At 36.7% G+C, this 22,228-nt stretch overlaps 1 protein-coding gene and 1 pseudogene across 1 annotated transcript; one reads left to right on the top strand and one right to left on the bottom strand.

Annotated features, from left to right (window-relative positions):
* Positions 1–1,089: 1,089 nt before the first annotated feature.
* On the top strand, positions 1,090–7,059 carry LOC120117236 (annotated as a pseudogene).
* Positions 7,060–18,961: 11,902 nt separating this feature from the next.
* Positions 18,962–21,538, bottom strand: LOC120117432 (auxin response factor 10-like). Its single transcript, XM_039137721.1, has 4 exons — positions 21,265–21,538; positions 20,532–21,195; positions 19,302–20,104; positions 18,962–19,151 (listed from the first exon to the last, which is right to left on the bottom strand). Exons 1-4 carry the CDS (start codon positions 21,501–21,503, stop codon positions 19,148–19,150), a joined length of 1,710 nt encoding a protein of 569 aa, XP_038993652.1. The 5' UTR covers positions 21,504–21,538; the 3' UTR covers positions 18,962–19,147.
* Between the last annotated feature and the right edge of the window lie 690 nt (positions 21,539–22,228).

The raw sequence follows: 22,228 nt of genomic DNA, 5'->3' as shown, positions 1-22,228 counted from the left end.
AAAATATAACACAATAAATTTTTTACACATAAACGTAAATAATTTTACACATAAACGTAAATAATTTAAATAATATAATTTTATATATTATCGTATTGACAAAAATATTTCGACGTATGCTCTCGCTTTCCAATTTTACAACCACAAAAATTAATTGAAAACAATTAATACAATATTTTTTCAAATAAACATATATAATTATAAAAAAATATTATAAAAAATTACATTATAACGAAAGATCGAACGAACTTCTGAATCAAATAAAAGGATTACCGGTGTTTTGACTGGTTGAGAGGATTATTATAGTAGTTTTTCGGTTGAGAGGAGTTGTGAGAGAGTTTACGGGGGAAGAGATATTTATAGCGGAGAGACGATGCTTTAAAGCCAAGAAGTTGGATGCAATTATGCAAGGCGCGACCCGTGCACCACGCCTTGCATTATTCATGTCATAATTGTAGGAAGGTGCGGCCCTTGCACCGCGTTATATCCCTACATAGCATAAGGCGCGTCACAGGAGTCGCGCTTTAGCCAACGTGTATCCATGTCAGCGTAAGGCGCGTTTAGGGGTGCGCCTTTCTGCAAAAGGTGTTAGATCGATAAATAAAGATAAATGATATAAGATAAGTAATTAAAGTTTAAAAAGATTTTTTCGGTGTAATTGCCTTTTTATTCTAATTAAGTATTAGAAAATGCCCCAAAGCTTAAACCTGTAGATTATCATAGTTTTGATATGGAAATTCCCTCCTAGATTTGTTTGAACAAACTAAAAGAAATTAAAAACGTTGCACGAAAACCAACAAAAAGCTAAGATTTTTAATCAAATTCCAGGGTAAATCCATAGTAAAATAATCACATCGCACGTGTCATATACATTTCAATTTTATTTGCCCACCACCCCTCTCTCTTGTTTCGTTTCCCCAGCTACTATTGCTATTTTCACAGCCTTCGTCTTTGTTTTCCCTTCAAATACTTTTTGGTCTCTCTTTAACACCAACAAGCATTAGGGTTTAGATTTTCTTTATCTTTTTTGGATCTCACCGTTTTTTGAGCAATCTTTGGACATTTCATAGATTCTCTGGTTAATTTTAGGGTTTCCAGATCTATTCAGCTCGTCTGCTTGATCGTTGCTTCTTGTTACCATGTTTGGAGTCTCACATCTCTCTCTGCTTCTTCTCCCGTGAGTAATTTTAATCCTAAATTAATTGATTCATTCATTAATTACATGTAAATAATTTTAAGTTTTATTTCAATGCTTTACGTTCTACTTTGATCTTCTTTCCTTTTGTGAGACTAATCTTATACGGCGTAATGAGTATTTTTAATTTTCATTAATATATATCTATATATTCTTTCTGGTAGTTAATTTGAAATTTACTCTGGATTCATTGATGCCAACATAGTAGTTTCAGTGACTTAGATTTGTTCTCATCGTTGGGAAATTTCATTTATTCAAGTCGATGTATTCACTTTATTTTTAAGCTCTTTTTTTAGTTGGAAGTGGCTGGAGTTCCTTTATTTGAAGCTGAACTTTCTTATTCAGTGCTAATTGCTATTCTATCTAATTTGCGAAAAACATTTAAACTGTGCAGATATGTTTAGCTGGATTTACATTTTAGATTGATGCTGGTTCTCCATTTTAAACGAATTGTTCTAGTGATATTGTTGTGTATTTCCTGGGATTTCGGTTAGTTCATTGACTGGTAATTTTTGTAGGTGGAGTCGATTTTAGACAAGGAAAACTTTACTTTGGAAGAGCTTCTCGACGAGGAAGAAATAATCCAAGAGTGCAAAGCTTTAAATAGTCGACTCATCAATTTGTAACTTTTGCCACTATATCACATTGTGCCTTTTCTTATTTTTATTATGTTTTTATATTCTACCAGTTCCTACTTTGTTGGAATTCAGAAGTTATTCGCTACAGTTAAACTTGTGAAGTGATATTATATAAACTGATTTTGAATCAGTCTTGCTTCTTGCTCATTATACTTAATTCTTTAACGTACAGTCTGCGAGTAGAGCTCAAGTTGAGCAGTTATTACGGTATATTGTCGATGAACCTTCAGAAAATGCTGACAGCAAACGGACCTTCAAGTATGTCATTTCATCTGGACTGAGAACTGACTTTTTTCTTTCTGTTTCCTTGTAACTTTTCTGATGTTAATTCCACCCTTTCTAAATGATCTTTTCATTTCATGTCTAGATTCCCATTCATTGCCTGCGAGATTTACATGTGAGATCGATGTTATTCTGAAGACTTTAATCGAGGATGAAGAGGTATGAGTTTCTTTTTCATTATTGATTATACATCTGAGTTATGGAAATTGCTATGACTTTGTTTCATACACTCTCCTCTTTGTTTGCAGTTGGTGAACTTGCTTTTCTCCTTCTTGGAACCTAACCGTCCTCACAGTGCTTTGCTAGCTGGTTATTTCAGTAAGGTGTGTTGTTCATTTTCTGATTATTTTGTTTATTTCCCCTGTTTTTCGTGTCCTGTTTCCATGAATGCTACTTTTGTATTTATTACGACCAGTTTTCTATTAATGCTACTTTTTTGTATTTATTACAACTTGTTAAGTTTCATTTCCTTTGAAATTTAGGTTGTTATATGCCTTATGCTACGGAAGACTATTTCACTTATGAAGTACGTCCAAGTAAGTAAAGCTTTTGTTTACAATCACATTGTGATTTGCTTGACAAATTAGTTTTTCAGTGGTTTATGATCCCTTAACCACAAAGGATAGACTGTTGTATAGTTATCTATTATACGGATTAACTGGGGCCTCTTGTTAACAGGCACATCAAGATGTGTTGCGCCAACTGGTTGATTTGATAAGAATAACATCCATCATGGAGGTACCTGAGATATTCTGTGGTGTTTTATTGCAGTAGTGGATTTTATATGGCTTTTCGTTAAATATTTTTGGGTGAAACTTGATGTAAGATTGTGCCTTTTTTGCAGGTTTTGGTTCGGTTAGTAGGTGCTGATGATCATGTTTATCCTAATTTTTTGGATGTAATGCAATGGTTAGCTGATAGCAATTTGCTGGAAATGATCGTGGATAAATTGAATCCATCTGTATGTGCAAATCTTTCGTTTTGTCTTTTTAATGGCATACTGTACGTTGTAATGAGTCTCACAACTTGTTTTTTACAATGACCAGTGTGAACCTGAGGTTCATGGTAATGCAGCAGAAACATTATGTGCAATAACACGGAATGCGCCCTCACCTTTAGCCAATAAGCTCTAGTCCAAGGTTTGTGAGATCTAGTTCCTTCTTGTCTCTTCTCTACTTGCATCACCGTCTTGATTCTACATCGTGTTTATGTTTTTGACTTGACCTATAATTCTGCATATGTTCAACAACAGTTTTGTTGCAAGGATATTTGGTCATGCATTGGAAGATTCACATTCAAAATATGGCCTTGTACACTCTCTCTCAGTTTGTATCTCATTGTTGGATCCAAAGAGATCAGCTATTGCTTCTCCCTTAATGCATTATTTCGGAAATCAACATATGTATGAGCCTCCAATCCCTGTAAATCCAGAGACTATCAATGCAATGCTCCCTAAGCTTGGTGAGTGGAGCTTTTTCTGAAAGTTGTAATAGTTTCCATATATTCCTAGGCACATGTAAATGTTGGCTTTCATTTTAGCCATGGTGTTGAAGACTGCTGCTTGTTGTGTAGGTGAATTACTCATACTTTTGAATGTTTCATCTGATGAGAAGATTTTGCCTACCACATATGGAGAACTGAGGCCGCCTCTGGGGAAGCATCGCCTGAAGGTTCATCTTATATTTTGAAAGAAGTTTTGTTTGCCAACCAACACGGATACTCAACTTGGCACCTCTTTGATTATTTGGTGTTTGTTCACAATGCATATCAGGCTTTTTGCAGGGCTGTCATAATTTATTCTGTTATTAATGTTTTATATTGTAACTTATTTATTATTTATTTATTTTCAGATTGTGGAGTTCATTGCTGTCCTGTTGAGAACAGGAAATGAAGCTGCAGAGAAGGAATTGGTCAGCTCAGGAACCATTCAACGAGTTCTTGATCTTTTCTTTGAGTAAGCTCTTGCAAAACTTGTTATCTTGAATGAGAAACAGTTGGAAGTTTGTATCTGGTTAAATATGCTTGATGTCCTCTTTAGGAGGTGGCGGATCATTTCTTTTAGGAGGCTAAGATCATTTGTTTATTTCAAATTATACAGGTATCCATTCAACAATGCATTACACATCATGTTGAGAATATAATATTATCATGTCTGGAGAGCAAGAATGATGCAATACTTGATCACCTTCTCCACAAGTGTGATTTAATTGGGAGATTTCTCCAAACTGACAAGCAACCAATTCTTTCTGGTGACAATAATCTGGTAGATGTTAATCATATTTCTATTTTGCATTCTGCTAACGTGTGTTTAACTGATTTAACTAGAAGTTGTTTTAACTGCTTCCTGAGTGCGCGGTCAACTTAACCCTTTTCTGGTTAAACAGCCAATTTTACCTGCTGCTGGAAAACGTGCACCACGGGCAGGAAACATTGGACACATTACACGTATTTCAAACAAACTTATACAGTTGGGAAGCAGCAACAGCTGTATTCAGGCATACCTACAGGTGTGGAATTGGCTGCTTGCTAATGTTGTATTTATTGCTTCTGTCAAATTAAATTAGGGTATGATTTTTTAGTGGTTGGTAAATCTGATTTAAGTTCATTAGAATTAGTTTTGTATTTGGCACATTAGTGGTTCTTTCCTTGGCAGGAAATGCTTGGCTGGATTGATATGATGAATTAGAATATTTTGCTTTGATTCTTTATTAAATAAATATTTTTTGTGATTTTTCTGACTTGAGTTCATATATTTATATAGGAAAATAGCGAATGGAATGAATGGAAAGCAAATATTCTGCTAGAACGTAACGCAGTTGAAAAGTTTATCGATGGGCTTGTGGGTATGTTCTTGTTTATCTTCTTATATGTACTGCAGACAGATTAGTAGGATGTGATTGAAGGTCAATCATCTCTTATATATGTTTTTATTAGTGAATAGTGAGAGTTCTTGTACTCATGGATTCCGAGGTCTCTTCTGTTATGTGTACGATGTGGAGCTTCTGATAGTGTACCAATTTTCTGTCCATGTTGTAACACATTATAGCTTTTCCTTCTCATGTGCAGTCGCCCACATCATTGCAAGACAGAACACGGGACAGTGTGACGAGGATGATATTCATGATAGAGATTATGATGTTGCAGCTTTAGCAAATAACCTAAGCGAAGCTTTCAAATATAAAATCTATGGCAATGATGATAACGGAGTATGTATTTTGACTTTTCGTAACAGTATCTTAAATTCTACCTGTTTGCTTTACTTATTTCTTATTAACTGTTTTCAGGACCATGGTGCTCTTGATCGAGATGATGATGTGAGTGGCTCCAGTTTCTTTTGATTAACTGAAATCATCTCTGTGCTTGACCTGCCATTAACTTGTTCTTCCAAAGGCTTCTCTATTTTGCCTATTAAAGAAATTGATGGTGACATAACTGAGGGTTGTGTTAAGAACAGTGAGTGATGGAGAAACCAAACAATTAGGGGTTTTTATCATTTCTTTTAACATCAAAATCTACCATTAATATATGTTTTTACTTTGCAGGATGTATACTTTGATGATGAACCTGCTGAGGTTGTCATATCATCCTTGAGGCTTGGTGATGAGCAGGGGAGGTGAGTTTTCTTCTTGTTCGTTAGTTATGGTTTAGGTTGCTTCGACTCCTTATTTGTGGAAGACCTATGTTTGACATATGGTATGGATATGTGGATATGGTCTCTAAAGATCATCCAAATATATGGATAAGCTTAGAAAACTATGACCATACCCCTATCCATCATTCACGCCCAAGTCCAAGCAAGATAGCTCATTGTAATCTGAGGTTCACGATGGGCACTCCAGATGGGTGGATGTTGTTAAAGAGCCACCAATGACAGTTGCATTGTAAATGTACAGTTTGGGGTTATATTCTTTTGTTGAAGTATCCATATTACTGGAGATTACAAACCATGTTTTTCTAATGCAGTAGTCTTTTTACAAATTCCAACTGGTTTGCCTTCCAAGACGACAGAACCGGTAATGCACCAACAGGCATATACCCTTCAGAGATGATGCATGAGATTAACTTGAACGGCACTGCAAATGGTGGTAACAGCAGTAGTGATGATGAGGTGGTAGTTGGAGAGGAGGATGAGGTGAATGATAATGGCACGTGTACTTCCAACCCGATGACTGGATTGAACAACGATTCCATGATCGATGGAGACACACCAGAAGAAAAAAACATGTTTGGAGCTAGACCTGTACTTGAGTGGGTGGAATGGGGAGAACCTTTGGATCTGCAAGTAGGCGGTTCGAGCAGGAATCCATTTCTTGATGACGACAGCTCAGGGTTCAACCTACCGAGTCATACTGATTCGGCGATGAGTGATGGAGGGCCGCCTTCAGATGGGGAATCCATGCTTCCAAATGGATCCTCCAACTCCATGGATTCGAGTGAGGGATCAGTGAAGAGTGAGACAAGTAAAGAATCTCCATCAGCAGTTCCGTCTTTGTTTGAGGATGTTGAATTCATAGGGGTTGAATTAGAAGGTACGGAGAAAGCAATGGAGCAGGCTTTAAAAGAAGGAATAGTTGGGGAAGCTGGACCATTGAAGAGGCACGTAATTCCAAAGGTAGAAAAGGAGAAATCGGATGGTGGGATGGAGTTCAATGATGCAAACTATTGGAGGGTGGATCATGAGGTCACTGTTGTGGAGTAATGCAAGTTTTGGTTGGCACTGTCAAAAATTCATCGTATGTACAGTTTAATATTGTTTCCAGACGGGTGACGGTAAGCTTTGCCATCTATGCTTATTACTGTTCATTATTACTTATTGTTTCCTTTCTCATCTTTCATTCTTCTCAATGCTTTAAGGTATAGATGCCAATCAAATTACAATCTCCCACAATTTGCTTTACCAGTCGAAACATATTTTTATAATAATTATTACTGTTATTTTTTCCCTGTCGAATGATTTTGAAATTGCAAAATAAGATCTACAGTTACTATTCTACATGTGAGAATAAATGTCAAATGATATATAGAACAAATACTAGTGAATTCCTTTTTTTTTTTGTTGAAAAATATAAACATGACACGACTCTTCAACCGTATTAATAATTTGGACAATGTGACCTAACAATATACCTACCTGTCTCTATTTCATGACGGTCCTGCATCACGTGTTCTATTCTACCATAAATTCTCTGATTAATATTGCCCTTTTCTTTCCTTTATTTTTGTCGTAACAATAATGAGTATTACTCTCTCTCTCTCTCTGTTTGTGTGTGTAGAAAAGTCTATTTCTTGTATAAATTACTTATTAAAATTGAACAATCGAATAAGCAAAAGAAAATCTTAAAATTCAAAAGAAAACATAAACTTTTTCTTTTCTTATTCATAAATAAAATAAAGAAAATGCTTATTGTGTTGGTATTTGTCATCTACATACTTTTATAAATAAAAATATAAAAAATATATTCTAAATAGTTTTAAATATATATTTTATGAAATTTAATTATTTAAAAGGATTATAATCAAAAGTTTAAAAAGCTTGTATTATAAAAAATAATACAGCAACATATTATTAGAGTCCGTACAGAAGGAATTTTAAAAATATGATATATTAAGAAATGTGTACGAGAGATAGGAAATTGGTAGTTGGAGAGTTGAAAATATCACGAGATAACGCAGTAACCCTCAAATCCACAGAGACGCTGGTAAAAGCGGATGAACTTGTGGAAAAGTACCCTAAACTACCATAATAAAAAGTTTTTGAGTAAAGTTTAAAAATACTCATTAAATTATTTTAAAATAATTAATATTTTTTAATGTGATAATTTTTCAATTTAAACTTTACCTAATACATTTGTTTTTTTATTTATTTATTTTGATATACAGATTTAACAAATGTTATACATTTATAACTTAAGTTTAAAACTCTTCTTATTATGCATTCAATTGAGATCTTTGTATTCATATATTAAGGAATTTTATAAAATAAATTATAAATGTCTATGTTTTCATAATATTTATAATTTTTTAAGAATTATTACTTAAATATTAAAATAAAATATTTATAATAATTGAAAAATTAAATATTATATTAAAATTTGTTGTCCAAAAAGTATTTTTAAGAATTATTAACCAAACCCTTTTTTAAAACAAAATCTCACTCTGTAGGGTCCACCGCACGAACGCAGCCGTCATGCTATGTCACCAAATCTCTGTCGTTTATTACACAAGGCAGGACTTTTTTCCTTGCACTTGTTATAGTATTTTGAATATAGAAAATCGCCTCAGTGACCAAAAAAAAGTTATAATATACGATTTTAACCAATTTTTTTTGGATTTGCCAAAATGACCAACAAAATCGCAACGCGAAATAAAAATCGCAACGCGATCCCCAGAATCGCAAATCAGTTTCCAGAATCGCAAATCAGTTTCCAAAATCGCAACGCGCTTGAAAATTCGCGATTAGACAAATCGCATGCGATTTCCATAACGTGTACGCGAAATGAAAATCGCACCTAATCGCAATGTATCCGTAATCGCAACGCGTAAATATGCGTAAATCGCAACGCGCAACGCGTATCCGTAAACCGCAACGTGTATCCGTAAATCGCAACGCGTATCCGTAAATCGCAACGCGTATCCGTAAATCGCAACGATAATCCGTAAATCGCAACGCGTATCCGTAAATCGCAACGATAATCCGTAAATCGCAACGAGAATCTGTAAATCGCAACGATAATCCGTAAATCGCAACGAGAATCTGTAAATCACAACACTGAAATTTTGGGTATATAACACTGAAATCATAAACTAAATCCCTAAATCGCAACTCATTCCATCTCCATCTATCACTCTCTCCGGCGACATCCGTTCCTATATCCAACGACAATCCTTCCCAATCCGGCAACAGGTTTTAGTTTCGCAGCTCGTCTGTTTAGTAATTAATTTACAACCATGAAATCATCTAATGTTGATCATGTTGGATAGATTTGTGTTTTGGAGGGTCATGGGATAATGTTCATGGTGTTTTACAATATATGCCTTTACACATGAATCTTCAACTAAAATTGTCTTTACAAAAGTTAACTTATGAACTCTAATGCTACGTGTTTCAAATAAATTGAATTTAGAGCCCCTAAGTGGATTTAGGCTATCTTATCAGAGAAATGGTAAAGTTTATTTGTTAACCGACAATGAAGATGTTGAACGATTCATTGCTTACATTAGTGTTTCACAAGATGATGTTACATTGTATGTTGTTGAACCTAGAAGTAGTATTGTTGGGTCAGTAGCGGGTAGTAATCAACTAAGTTTTTCTCAAAACCCACAACCTTTCTCTAATCCAAATCCCAATCAACTTTCAGCACCAAATTCCGGTTTTCGTATTGACCAGTTAGACGATGATGACCAACAGAAAAAATTGTGAGTACTAGTCAGTATTCGAAATTTGGTCTTGGTCAATATCCGGACTTTGATATTGGTCAATACACGGATTTTGATGATGTTTCAGAAGAAGAAACAGACCATGCGTGTAATGATTGATATTGGTCAATACCCAATTTTGATGATGAAACAGCCGTTGCCGAAGAATGTAATGTTGATGATAATGAGGAGGAAGTTACGACTGTGAATGAACATGTTGAACATCCATTCTGTAATTCATATAATCCTGAAGAAGAAAAGAAGAAGAAAAAGTCCCCGAAGAAAAGAAAATGCCACGGGCGTATAACGGATATCTAGAATTACTTCAGATACCGGAAGAAGAGTTGATAAAGAAAGCAGTTGATTGTTACACAAAAGTTATTCGTATCAAGAAAGATGATTGTTTTGATACAAAGGAAGACTTGAAGATAGCTTTATATACGAAATGTGTGGAAGATGGCTATCAACTAAAAGTTAACAAATCAAGCAAAGATCGTTTCGAAACAAGGTGTATGATTGACAAAAACTGTACGTGGCGTATGATTGCAAAGAGAATAAAGATTGCAAAATGTTTCAAGTTAGGACTTTTATTGATAAACATACATGTTCAAGAACCCAAGTTTTTCCTCACCATAGACAGGCAAACAAAAAGGTGTTGGGTGGTTTTCTGGCTGAGTTAATGTTTTTGAATGGCAGGTATATCGGGGACATGAAATTATGACTGACATGAATGCTCGGTTCAAGATTAGTATATCATATCTCAAGCTTGGAGAGCCAAATGTTATGCCTTGGAATTGTTGAGGGGGTCGCCAGAAGCATCGTTTGCCCAACTGCCGGCTTATTGTCACAATTTAAAGCTGAAAAATCCTGGGTCGGTAACTCATATCAAAACAGATAGAGATGGACGCTTTGAGTTGCTGTTTATCGCCATTGGTGCTACGGTTAGTAAATCAATATAATTTTGTTGACTCATTTTGTTAGTTACATGCATTTCACATTTAAATGATTATATTTCTTGTGTATATTATTTTGTAGATTCGTTCGTTTATTACTTGCATGCGCCCAGTTATTATAGTTGACGGAGCACATTTGAAAGGTCGATACCTTGGAGTAAACTTATTAGCAGTAGACATGGATGCTAACAATGGGATATTGCCAATAGCTTACGGGGTTGGCAAATCTGAAACCTCTGATTCATGGACATGGTTTATGGGGCATCTTAGGGATTGCATAGGTCCTATTAGCAATCTGACAATCATATCCGATAGGGCAAACTCAATTGACAACGCTGTTAGAAGGTGTTTCCCAGATGCTTTTCATGGACTTTGTGGTGTTCATTTGTATAGAATCTAAAATCAAGGTCTGCTGGTATAAAAAGCACAAATGGACATACTGGAAGGCTGTAAAAGCTTATCGGGAAGTGGATTTCAATAAGCATATAAATTGTTTAAGACGTGTTTTGCCTCAGTGTGCTCAAACACTAGAAGATGTCGGGTTTGAAAGATGGTCAAGAGTACATCAACTTGGAGCAAGATATGGTTTCATGACGTCTAATAGTGCAGAATCAATCAACGCTCTAAGTCGTCATTCCCGGAAATTACCCATTACTATGTTAATGGAGTTTTTCGAGCCTCTATTCAACAGTGGTACTACAAGAAAGAAACCATGCAGGTATTATTTCTTTGAATTCGTAACTTATCATATTTATATATTTTACTAAGTATTGTTTATTTAAATTTACAGGAACATTGGAACATCGTGTTACACCATGGACTGAAAAAAAGATAACGAAACGTGTTGTGAAGTCAACGTCATGGAGAGTTGAACCATGTTCAAACACTTTGTTTCAAGTACTGGATAATAACTTAAATGGGCTAGTCGATCTAAATGCAAGACGTGTAGTTGTATGAAATGGCAAACATCTGTTATCCGTGTGGCCATGTTATAAAAGTTGCTCTTCATTTAAACCAAGATGATTCAAGCGCATACGCTATGGATTGCTACACTACAGAAGTTTATCGACAGACTTATGCCGAGATTGTCTACCCTATTCCACATCCTTCTGAGTGGGACATACCAGATGACTTACAAACAGTTTTGCCACCAGCCATGGACAGAAGGCTACCTGGCCGACCAAAAGTCACGATCGTATACCGTCTAAGGGTGAAGAGAAGAAGAGATCGACATGTAGTCGGTGCAAGGAAAGTGGTCATACAAGGTTGACATGTGGATCACCAGTGCCATCAAATCATCTTTCCTCTACCAAATATGGATCCTCATCAAAATCCAAAGCTCATATGGTGTCAAGCAAAAGGCAATCATCTTTAAAATCCCAATCACGATTGGCTTCACCTTTTGAGACTGTTAACTTAGGTGATTTTTAAATGCAAACGTTGTATTATGTGGATTTTATGTGTGAACTTTTAACATTTTCAGTTGAATTAATGACTCAGGCCAACCATTTTGACTTAACCAACTCTTGTTATTCAGTTGTTATCACTATTAGGCATGCATTTGACTATCGCAACACGGAAAATACAATCGCAACGCGAAATGAAAATCCCAACATGAAAATCGCAATGCGGAAATGAAAATCGCAACGAGAGAATCGCAATGCGAAATGAAAATCGCAATGCGAAATGAAAATCGCAATGCGAAATGAAAATCGCAACGACAGAATCGCAATGCGAAATTAAAATCGCAATGCGAATGAAAATCGCAACGAAAGAATCGCAATGCGAAATGAAAATCGCAACGAAAGAATCGCAATGCGAAATGAAATCGCAATGCGAAATGAAAATCGCAACGAGATAATCGCAATGCGAAATTATAAACGCATTGCGATTTTCATTTCCGCATTGCGATTTTCATTTCGCATTGCGATTCTCTCGTTGCGATTTCATTTCGCATTGCGATTTTCATTTCGCATTGCGATAGTCATTTTTGCCTTCAACATAATGCAGATTGAAATCAACAAAATCAACCATTACATTTCAATCAATTAAACAAGCACAAATAGAATTAGTTCGCATCAATTACACAAATCAACTTTACAAATCATCTTTTACAAATCAATTAAACAATCAAAAAATAAGCAATAATTCTTATTTCCGATCATCTACTATTGAATCAACTTTTACAAATCAATTAAACAATCAAAAAACAATCAATTAAACTATTGAATCAACTTTTGCAGCTCGACATCATTTTCACGCAGTTCACTTCTGAGATTAACCTGCAGAAACCAAACATTGTTCAAACAACACTTTCACATCTAAAACCTACAAACAGCAAATTATTGAATTCTAGTTACTTAACCAAACATTTTCAAACCAAAAGTATAAACTTACCAATTGTTTATGGACATTTTATAACGCGGAAGCAGGTAGGCAGCGTCTCGTATATATCGATTTAGCCATATAATGCCGAAACCACAAGCCTACTGCAGCTTTATCTCTATCGGTGGGAGGTAGATACTTGATGCTTCCCGTCGTCAAACGCTCCAACGCCAAGCATACGAGAGGACCACAATCTCCTCTGGATCCGCTCGTTTGTTGTGGCGCGGTCTCGTCTCTAATAACTGTAATATTGAGCTTCTTTGGCTTCTTGTTTCCAGAACGAGTCCAATAATTGATCGCATCCAAGAATTTAGCCAAATGAGAGCTCCATCCCTTAATAACATCTCTTAAATCAGCCAATGATATGTAATTTATCATGCTGTCATACACTATTGTCTTAAGGGATGGGAGCTGAAGCTCGACGAGAATCCAATGTTTACGTTCCAAAACAGGGATAAACACCTGCAATCATAAGTAATAATTCATTCATTTGCGCACTTATTTCATAAAACCTTTAAACTCAATCTAAAATAAATACTAACCTTATCGACCTCCCACCATGCAGGATAAAGTTTAGCTTGTCCATTGCCCAAATCAAATGATTCATCTCGTGCATTCTTCAAGTGAACGGCGTGAAAAGACGTCGGCATTATTGTATATCGTATATTTTTATTTTCTTAAGTTTTCTTATTATTAGAAGACGTGTCACCCACGCATCGATATGCTGTTTTACAAAAAAAGACATATATTAGTGACTTACATAAATTTAAAAAAAAATTAATCAAATTGAAATATAAGAAAAATATAAGACTTACCCCCCCATCGAAATAGCCATTGTCTTCGACCCTAATAATACGCCCCACCAAGGCCGTTCAAGCAACAAAAGATATCATCGGTGAGCTTGCATATGTCAGTGAAACACCCCTTGCTCCGCTCATGTAGATAAAATCAACTGCGGTCTTAGCCCAAAGGGTGTTATCCAAAATTGTGTCCGGTAGTTGTTCCCTCTCCTCTTCAGATACCGGTATGGTACTGGCCGGTAACTCATACGAGAGCCAACTTGAATCCATCATGTCCGGCACGTCAGAGGTTTCTCAAGAAGCCTACATATGACGCCATGTAAATCGGGCTCTTGAATGGTGGGAGGGACCTCTTCAATGATGACAGTGGCCTCTTGAACGGTGGGAGGGGACTCTCGAGGAATGATATGGGGGCCTCTTCAACGATAGGAGTGGACTCTTGAGGGATGACAGGCGAGTCGGGCTTCTTCTTGCGGTGTCTTCGCACTATTGGGGTGTACGGAGACTTAATAGCACGTGCACGCTGTCTGATGCGTGAACTCCGTCGTGCAAGCATAACCCGACGTAAAGCATCCACTCTATCGGGCCGCTAAATAATTAAATACAAAAATCAGTAAAAAACAGACATGATATTTAAACAGTGAAAACAAAGACAATATGTTTCAAACTTGCATTGTATTCACCCAAGTCATTATTCTATCATAGTTCACAAAATGCATCAGATAACAAAGAAAAATATGTTTCAAACTAATACCCTGAAGTTAGTATTTGTCTTTGTTTTGTCTATGGTTGAAGTAATGCAATCCATTCAAGTTTCAATTTGCAGAAGAAGAAATAGTTTACTTTCGCAACACGAAACTTAAAATCGCAACGCGAAACCAAAATCGCAACGCGAAATGCAAATCGCAACGACAGAATCGCAATGCGAAATGAAAATCGCAACGAAAGAATCGCAACGCGAAATGAAAATCGCAATGCGATTTTGGTTTCGCGTTGCGATCTTGTCGTTGCGATTTTGGTTTCGCGTTGCGATTCTGTCGTTGCGATTTTCATTTCGCGTTGCGATTTTGGTTTCGCGTTGCGATTTTAAGTTTCGTGTTGCGAAAGTAAACTATTTCTTCTTCTGCAAATTGAAACTTTCAACCAAAAGACAAAACAAAGACAAATACTATTTCACAGTGTTAAGAATACACAGTTTAGCAGAATTGGCAGCAACCGAACAAATTTACTTTCAACCAAAAGACAAAACAAAGACAAATACTATTCACAGTGTTAAAGAATACACAGTTTAGCAATTGGCAGCAACCGAACAAATTTACTTTCAACCAAAAGACAAAACAAAGACAAATACTATTTCACAGTGTTAAAGAATACACAGTTTAGCAGAATTGGCATCAACCGAACAAATTTACTTTCAACCAAAAGACAAAACAAAGACAAATATATTTCACAGTGTTAAAGAATACACAGTTTAGCAGAATTGGCAGCAACCGAACAAATTTACTTTCAACCAAAAGACAAAACAAAGACAAATACTATTTCACAGTGTTAAAGAATACACAGTTTAGCAGAATTGGCAGCAACCGAATAAATTTACTAAGCAATCTAAGTGAAATGGCTAATCTAAGTGAAATTACGAGTAAATTTATCATTAAGTTAAATATGGAAAATCTTAAACTTACCTCGTTGCGTAGAGTATGAACCTCATTCTGCAACGATACTATCATCTCACGTAGAGCGGCAACCTCACCACGTAAAGTTGACACCTCCACACGCCATGCACCATCGTTATCGCGTAGAGTACCGATCTCCTCACGCAAGGCATTGACCTCATCACGTAACTCCCTTGACTCATCCCGTTGAGGTGGAGAACAGGGAGATAGGAGTCGTGGCATCTTTGCCGGTCGCCTATCATGAGGTGATGGTGGAGAAGAGGCTCGATGATGTGACGGGATAGGTGATGGCTCTCGTTCTAGAGGTGTATAGTCGGTTCGATCGGGTGATGGCTCTAGGTGAGGTGATGGCTCTCGAATTGGAGGAAGTGGATGCTGCTCATCATCCGTGCCATCAAAAAAATTCTGACTAGCTTGCCACCAATCAGTGGCAAGCTCTTCCTCCGTGGGTGTCAGTCTTTGTAATGGAATGTTGGCCTCCTAAAATATAAAAACTCAAACAAAGTTAAACGTCTACTATTAATAACTTGTTTATATATTATATGAAAGTATTTGTGTTAACTTACATTATTATTGTGGCATATGGTATTAAGTCTTCCCAATCCAACAGAGTTTTCCTCTTCCAGGAAATAGCCCTGGGAATATCATTTGACGTTTTTATTGCATATGTACGCATGCTGGGGAAAGCCTCGAATATCCAAATCTATAAACAATATAATAACAAATTAGTAATTGTTAAATAATTAATTATAATTTTAGAAACATTATATAGAAATTCTTACCTTAAAGGCCCAAACAAAGCCTGACAAAGTGTATTTGGACCCATCGCCCCGCAAACTTTTGCGGTCATCAAAGGCAGACGACAACTTAGTCCAGGTAGCTTTCCATATATACGAACCCCACGGAAACAGATTCCATGCATTCAGGTCCTCTACCAATATTATTAGCTCCCGATGAATAGGTTGTCTGGCCTCTCTGCCTAAAAAGCCGGCATACACAAGTAGTAGAAGGCATACTCGGACAACATCGACGTCTTCCATCCGAGTGAAACCAGCTTTCTTATTAAATAATTTCTTCAGGTCGTCAACATGTAGGTTCGGCTTCTCCATTGACTCATCCGGAAAAACCCGGGATAACCATGATGGGCGGGCGATATGACGAGTGTACCGGCCTACATCATCGTGTCCGAATCGTAGACCAGTGATTAAGCAGAACTCCTTCCGCCCAAAGCAAGTATACGCTGGTGGAAAATGAAACCATATCTCTTCCTCACCACGTTGTATACTGTCGGGTAGATTTGATGTCATGGTCTGAAGCCACAAATGGGTCAAATTAGCATCTCCACCCGGATGCTGTACTCTCAGCCATGGCCCGAAGCAGGTTTCCTCAAACAATTGTCTTTGAGCAGGTGAAAGCTTCTTTGCAATTGTAGTGGCCAGGCTGACTTTATTTCTCAAGGTCAATTGAGCCGAAAAAAATTTCTACAAAAACAATAAACATACCAAGTTAGATATACCAAAAACTACACTGTGAAGATATACCAAAAACAATAAACATAAAAAGTAGTAGTTTATTCTTGAAACTAAAATTTGCAACACTGTTTTGTCTTTTGGTTGAAATGAAAATCGCAACGAGAGAATCGCAACGCGAGATGACAATCGCAACGAGAGAATCGCAACGCGAAATGAAAATCGCAACGAGAGAATCGCAACGCGAAATGAAAATCGCAATGCGATTTTGGTTTCGCGTTGCGATTCTCTCGTTGCGATTTTCATTTCGCGTTGCGATTCTCTCGTTGCGACAGTCATTCTCTCGTTGCGATTTTCATTTATCTCGTTGCGACTCTTCTGCAAATTGAAACTTGAATGGATTGCATTACTTCAACCAAAAGACAGAACAAAGACAAAGACAAATACTAACTTGAAAATCGCAACGAGAGAATAGCAACGCGAAATGAAAATCGCAACGACAGAATCGTAACGCGAAATGAAATCTAAGTGAAATGGTTAATCTATTATTGAAATGACCAGTAAACTTATCATCAGTTTCAATATGAAAAACCTACAATAATGCAAACATTTCAAAATAAAAATAATTAAAAAAACTAACCCTCGGAGGTTGATTTTCCATTTCTGAATATTGTGAGGGATTTCTGACCGTGAATGGTTGTGAGGGATTTCGCCGGAGATGGGGACGGAAATCTTCGGAGATGGGGACGGATTTCTTCGCCGTAGAGAGTGAGAGATGGAGATGGGACTGAGTTGTGATTTTAGGTTTTAGGTTATGAGTTGCGATTACGGGATTTTGTCTTAATATTCTTTTTGTAATTTGAAAATAAAATACGCGTAGCGATTATAATGACGCTTTAAATATCGCGTTGCGATTTACGGATACGCGTTGCGATTTTATGTATTATCGTTGCGATTTACGGATACGCGTTGCGATATACGGATACGCATTGCGATTTACCCATACGCGTTGCGATTTACGGATACACGTTGCGATTTACGGATACGCGTTGCGATTTATGTGTTCGCGTTGCGATTTTCATATTCGCGTTGCGATTATGGAAAATCGCAATGCGAATTTGTACTATCGCATCGCGATTTTCAAGAATCGCGTTGCGATTTTGGAAACTGATTTGCGATTCTGGAAACTGATTTGCGATTCTGGGGATCGCGTTGCGATTTTTATTTCGCGTTGCGATTTTGTTGGTCATTTTGGCAAATCCAAAAAAAGTTGGTTAAAATCGTATATTATAACTTTTTTTTGGTCACTGAGGCGATTTTCTCTTTTGAATATGTAGAATTAATAATTAAATATAGTAGGTGTAATTTGTTGACGATACCCGCATCGGATCTTGGGATTTTGGAATTGAATTTATTATTAATTGATATCGTAAATAGTACTGTATTTGAAAGTGGATGAAAACTCATGACTTGGTATTACAACATTTAAGACACAATTACTACAATATTTTTGGATTCAGTGTTCTATGCGTAATTTTGCCTCCCTTTCATTGCCATTGACTACATTGTAAAACCAAATCCTTTTCTCTTTATTAATCAATAATTATTTGCTTTGTAAAAAAATCATTTTTTTAAATTAACAATAATTGTTTGATTCAAATTGAATTCTATAAATTTAGTTCATTAATTTTTAAAAACTAGTAGTGCTTTATAAACATTTTTTTTCATGAATGCAAAAATGAAAGTTATAAAAATAAAAAATTGTAATAATTAGAGATTGGAAATTATAATAAAAAGGATTTATCCAAAGGTAGAGGGAACAAGCATTAAAACGGCGAGTAAAAAGGGAGTCCAACACCAACTCCGAGATTTCACGTGCGCCTGTTTCTATTTAATTTTCAAACCTATTGGAACAGCAAAGTCTTGCGTGTTTATGATCCCAAACTCTCTCATTTTCCTTAATGAGTTCGGAATAGACAGTGAAAAAGGACTAAATCTTTTAATTTAAAAGTTTTAAGAAATACATACTATATAATTTAGTGTAGACTAAACTCGTCCCTGATGGTAAGAAGTTGGAAGAATTATTTTACATTTGCATGTTTCATTCGATAAACTAAACTCGTTGCAATTTCAGCTTGGAGGGATTCATGTTACATCAACTGATAATATCCAACAAATTATAAGGGCCTTGAATGTTGTTCTCATAATTTACACAAATGAGGAAGCCTATACAACACTTCCATTCATGTTGTTTTTCCAACATCATGCAAATTTGCTTCAAGGACCTGTCTTTTCCTGCCATTTGAATCCGTTTCCAGCACCGGTGAGCCCTGACCTCACCTGGAAGAATGGTATACCAAGTTTAGTAGGAGCATTTAGGGTGGTGGCAATCAAAACATTGGTTTGGTCAACAGCATTGTTGCTTGAATGACTCCATGAATACAAACCAGGGTTTTAAATCAGAAATTTCCAAGTTTTTCATATTGATACCTGTACGGCGGTTCATCTCCAGTTTGTTTGACAGCAGCCGGATACAGCACATGCCCCGGCATGTTTAATCTTTCTATTCCAAACATATTGTAAGAAGCAGGAACCGAGAGTTGAAGGGATCTGCCAACATCCTCCGACTCCAACAATACCTTGCAATCCGGGCTGGATTCTGCAGTTGGATTGTACCGGTGCCACAAAAATCTAGCACTAGTTGACTTCTCTGGACAGGATTGGTTCACCAGAACAGATCCCGAACCATTGGAACAATCTTTTCTTCTCTCTGCATTACCATCTAATGAACTGTTTCCACTCATAACTTGTGAGACAGCTACATTTGAACAGCTCTGAAACAGCTGCTGCTGGGTAAATATGGGCTGACCAAAGAGTAAAAACTGGGGTTTCTTCACATTATCAGATTTCTCCTGATGATTAGAGTTCCCCGTCGTTAAAAAGCAAGATTCATTATCATGACTGTTTGTGCGCCTATTGTAAATTCTATTGTGCGGATCAGACTGGTGGAAATTGGACAGAAACAGTCCTGAATGCAGTTTGCTTTTATGATGGAGATCCGATAAAGCTAATCCGAATTGAACATGCCTGGCTCCCTGTATCCCAGGAGCATTATCAGATACAGGGCTGCTTGGCATCAAAAGTCCATCAAGGGGAAAGTTGAGGTGTTGAGGGAGCCGCAACCTCTTCCTCGGTGGTGAAAGGTGGAGAGTGGGCGTGTTTGTTGTCAATTCAACCAACCATGGACTTACACGCTTAACATTTTGCAATAAATCCGGTTCATCCCATGCCACCTGCAACGGTGATTACAGAGGCTGCTAAAACAGTTTATGAACCAATAAAGCTTAGACATCCACTTTTTAGTACGAGTCAAAGTGAATTTGTCCTTCGAGGAACCAAACACAAGTCAAATTTCTCTAAGATTTTCGTACAAGCCACATTTTATAAGGACAGGTTATGTATTTCTAAAGATCTATAGGTTTAAATCACCAAAAACATACTGGCAAAGGGGAAAAAACAAAGAAGACGTCTCCTATTCCGGTTTTCATGAGCAATTTACTTAATAATCAAGGGGGAGAATTGCACTATTAATGAAGCATATAGAAAAAATTTGATTCCTATTGATATATCAAGATAAACATTGGTTAGCATGTTGTAATTCAGCAGAAAAATATATCAAGTTTAATACAAATCCATATGAATCAGGGAGGAATAAAGCACCTGCAGAAGTCGCCAAGGTGAATTCGGCCATCGGATAGGATCCACAACTTGAACGGCAGATACAGTCCCCTTGAACCAGCTAATCCTAGAAGAATCCTCAGTCTCAGCAGCCATCTTGAACCTCATACCACGACACCAAGGAATCTTCATTGCTGCCTTCACTGCAGATGCCTTGACACAAAACTCTAGTGTGCTTGCTCTTGGATAATAAACAACCTCAAAAGGCTGTCGGCGACTGACGGCAACCGCTGCCAGAACAGCCTCTGGCCTCACTTTTCCATTCCCACCAAAACCCAAACCCCTATTTCCCATTATCTTACTCTCATCCTCCTTCAAGAAAGCTGAAGCTCCTCCATAAGACCTAACACAATAACCAATCTCAGTCCCACGCTTGGCTCGCCTGATCCCAAGGCAAAGATCACCGTTCTCAGCTCTCAAGAACACAATGGAGTCCCCAGCAACAAGCTTTTTATGGTTCACAAAACTACTCCACCCACTAGTGAATAGATGCCTCCTAGGAGTTCCCCTATAAATATGTCTAAACTTCCATGTCTGACCACGAACATCCTTGGCTATGAGAGTTTGAACTGGAGGATCTAAAGTGTAATCCAACCTTGGGAAAATGGTCTCAGCACAGTATCTTGGAACTGAAAATCCACCCCCATTGTTAGCATCAGATTGAGTCAATGTCTTAGCAAAAGAACAAGCAGGCTTTTCCCCATTAGAGCCACAACCTAAAACCGCATCATCGTCTCCAACATCGAGCTCATGGTTTGGTAATGGAATAAGGATGATTTTGGCATATACTTGATCAGTTTCAGTATCCGCCAAGAATTTGACTGAGGCTACTCGGCAAAGAACAAGAGATGGGATTTGAGGAGAATATGAGAAATCCAGAGGAGAGCGAGAGTGGTCAGCATGGCCTTGAGGAAAATAGTAGACTTTGGAATTCAATGGTGGGATTTGAACCATGGATCCAGCACAGGCATGCCATAGATTTGTATCTATGCTCTTTTCAGGTTCCTTCATTTCAGCCCTCTGAAATTTTCTTGCACACACTCTTTGAAGAATTTAAACCGAGTTAATGCAACCCAAGAATTGGTTATAAATTTCAGACCATGAAAAGAAAAAACACTTGATTAAAGTTAGGACATCAACGACAAGACAAGTCTCTTACCTTCTTTTATTAGAAAACAAAATAACGATACAGAAAATACTTCTCAAATAACAGCCCCCGACCGGGATATATGGCTATGCTGATTAAGATAAACTTTGCTATGAGACTTGCAGGTTTTCCAAACCCGGGTTTTGTTTAATTTATACACAGAACACTAAAATCTCTTATCAGAATCTAAACAAGCTCCTCACTTTTCGTCATCATCTTTTACTACTTTTTCAATATTTTAATAAAATTTGATGTCATTTTATATTTAAATTTATTATTACTCTATTAATATTTAATACAATGATTATGCATACATTATCACTGAGTTTTGCCATTAATATATTGTTGTAAAGTTTTAAAATTAAAATTATCAATTATGACGTGTTATATTTAATTTATATACAATATATACTCAAATCATTATAACATTAAATATTGTCTTTTCATTAATTACATCAATATAATAGTGTACCGGACACGACACACCAATACAAAATTATATTTATTCAAAATATATAAAATTGTACATCAT

The sequence above is a fragment of the Hibiscus syriacus genome, unplaced genomic scaffold (assembly GCF_006381635.1).
Source record: "Hibiscus syriacus cultivar Baekdansim isolate YM2019G1 unplaced genomic scaffold, ASM638163v2 tig00110319_pilon, whole genome shotgun sequence".
NCBI lineage: Eukaryota > Viridiplantae > Streptophyta > Magnoliopsida > Malvales > Malvaceae > Hibiscus > Hibiscus syriacus.
This window is presented reverse-complemented; position numbering and strand designations above follow the sequence as displayed.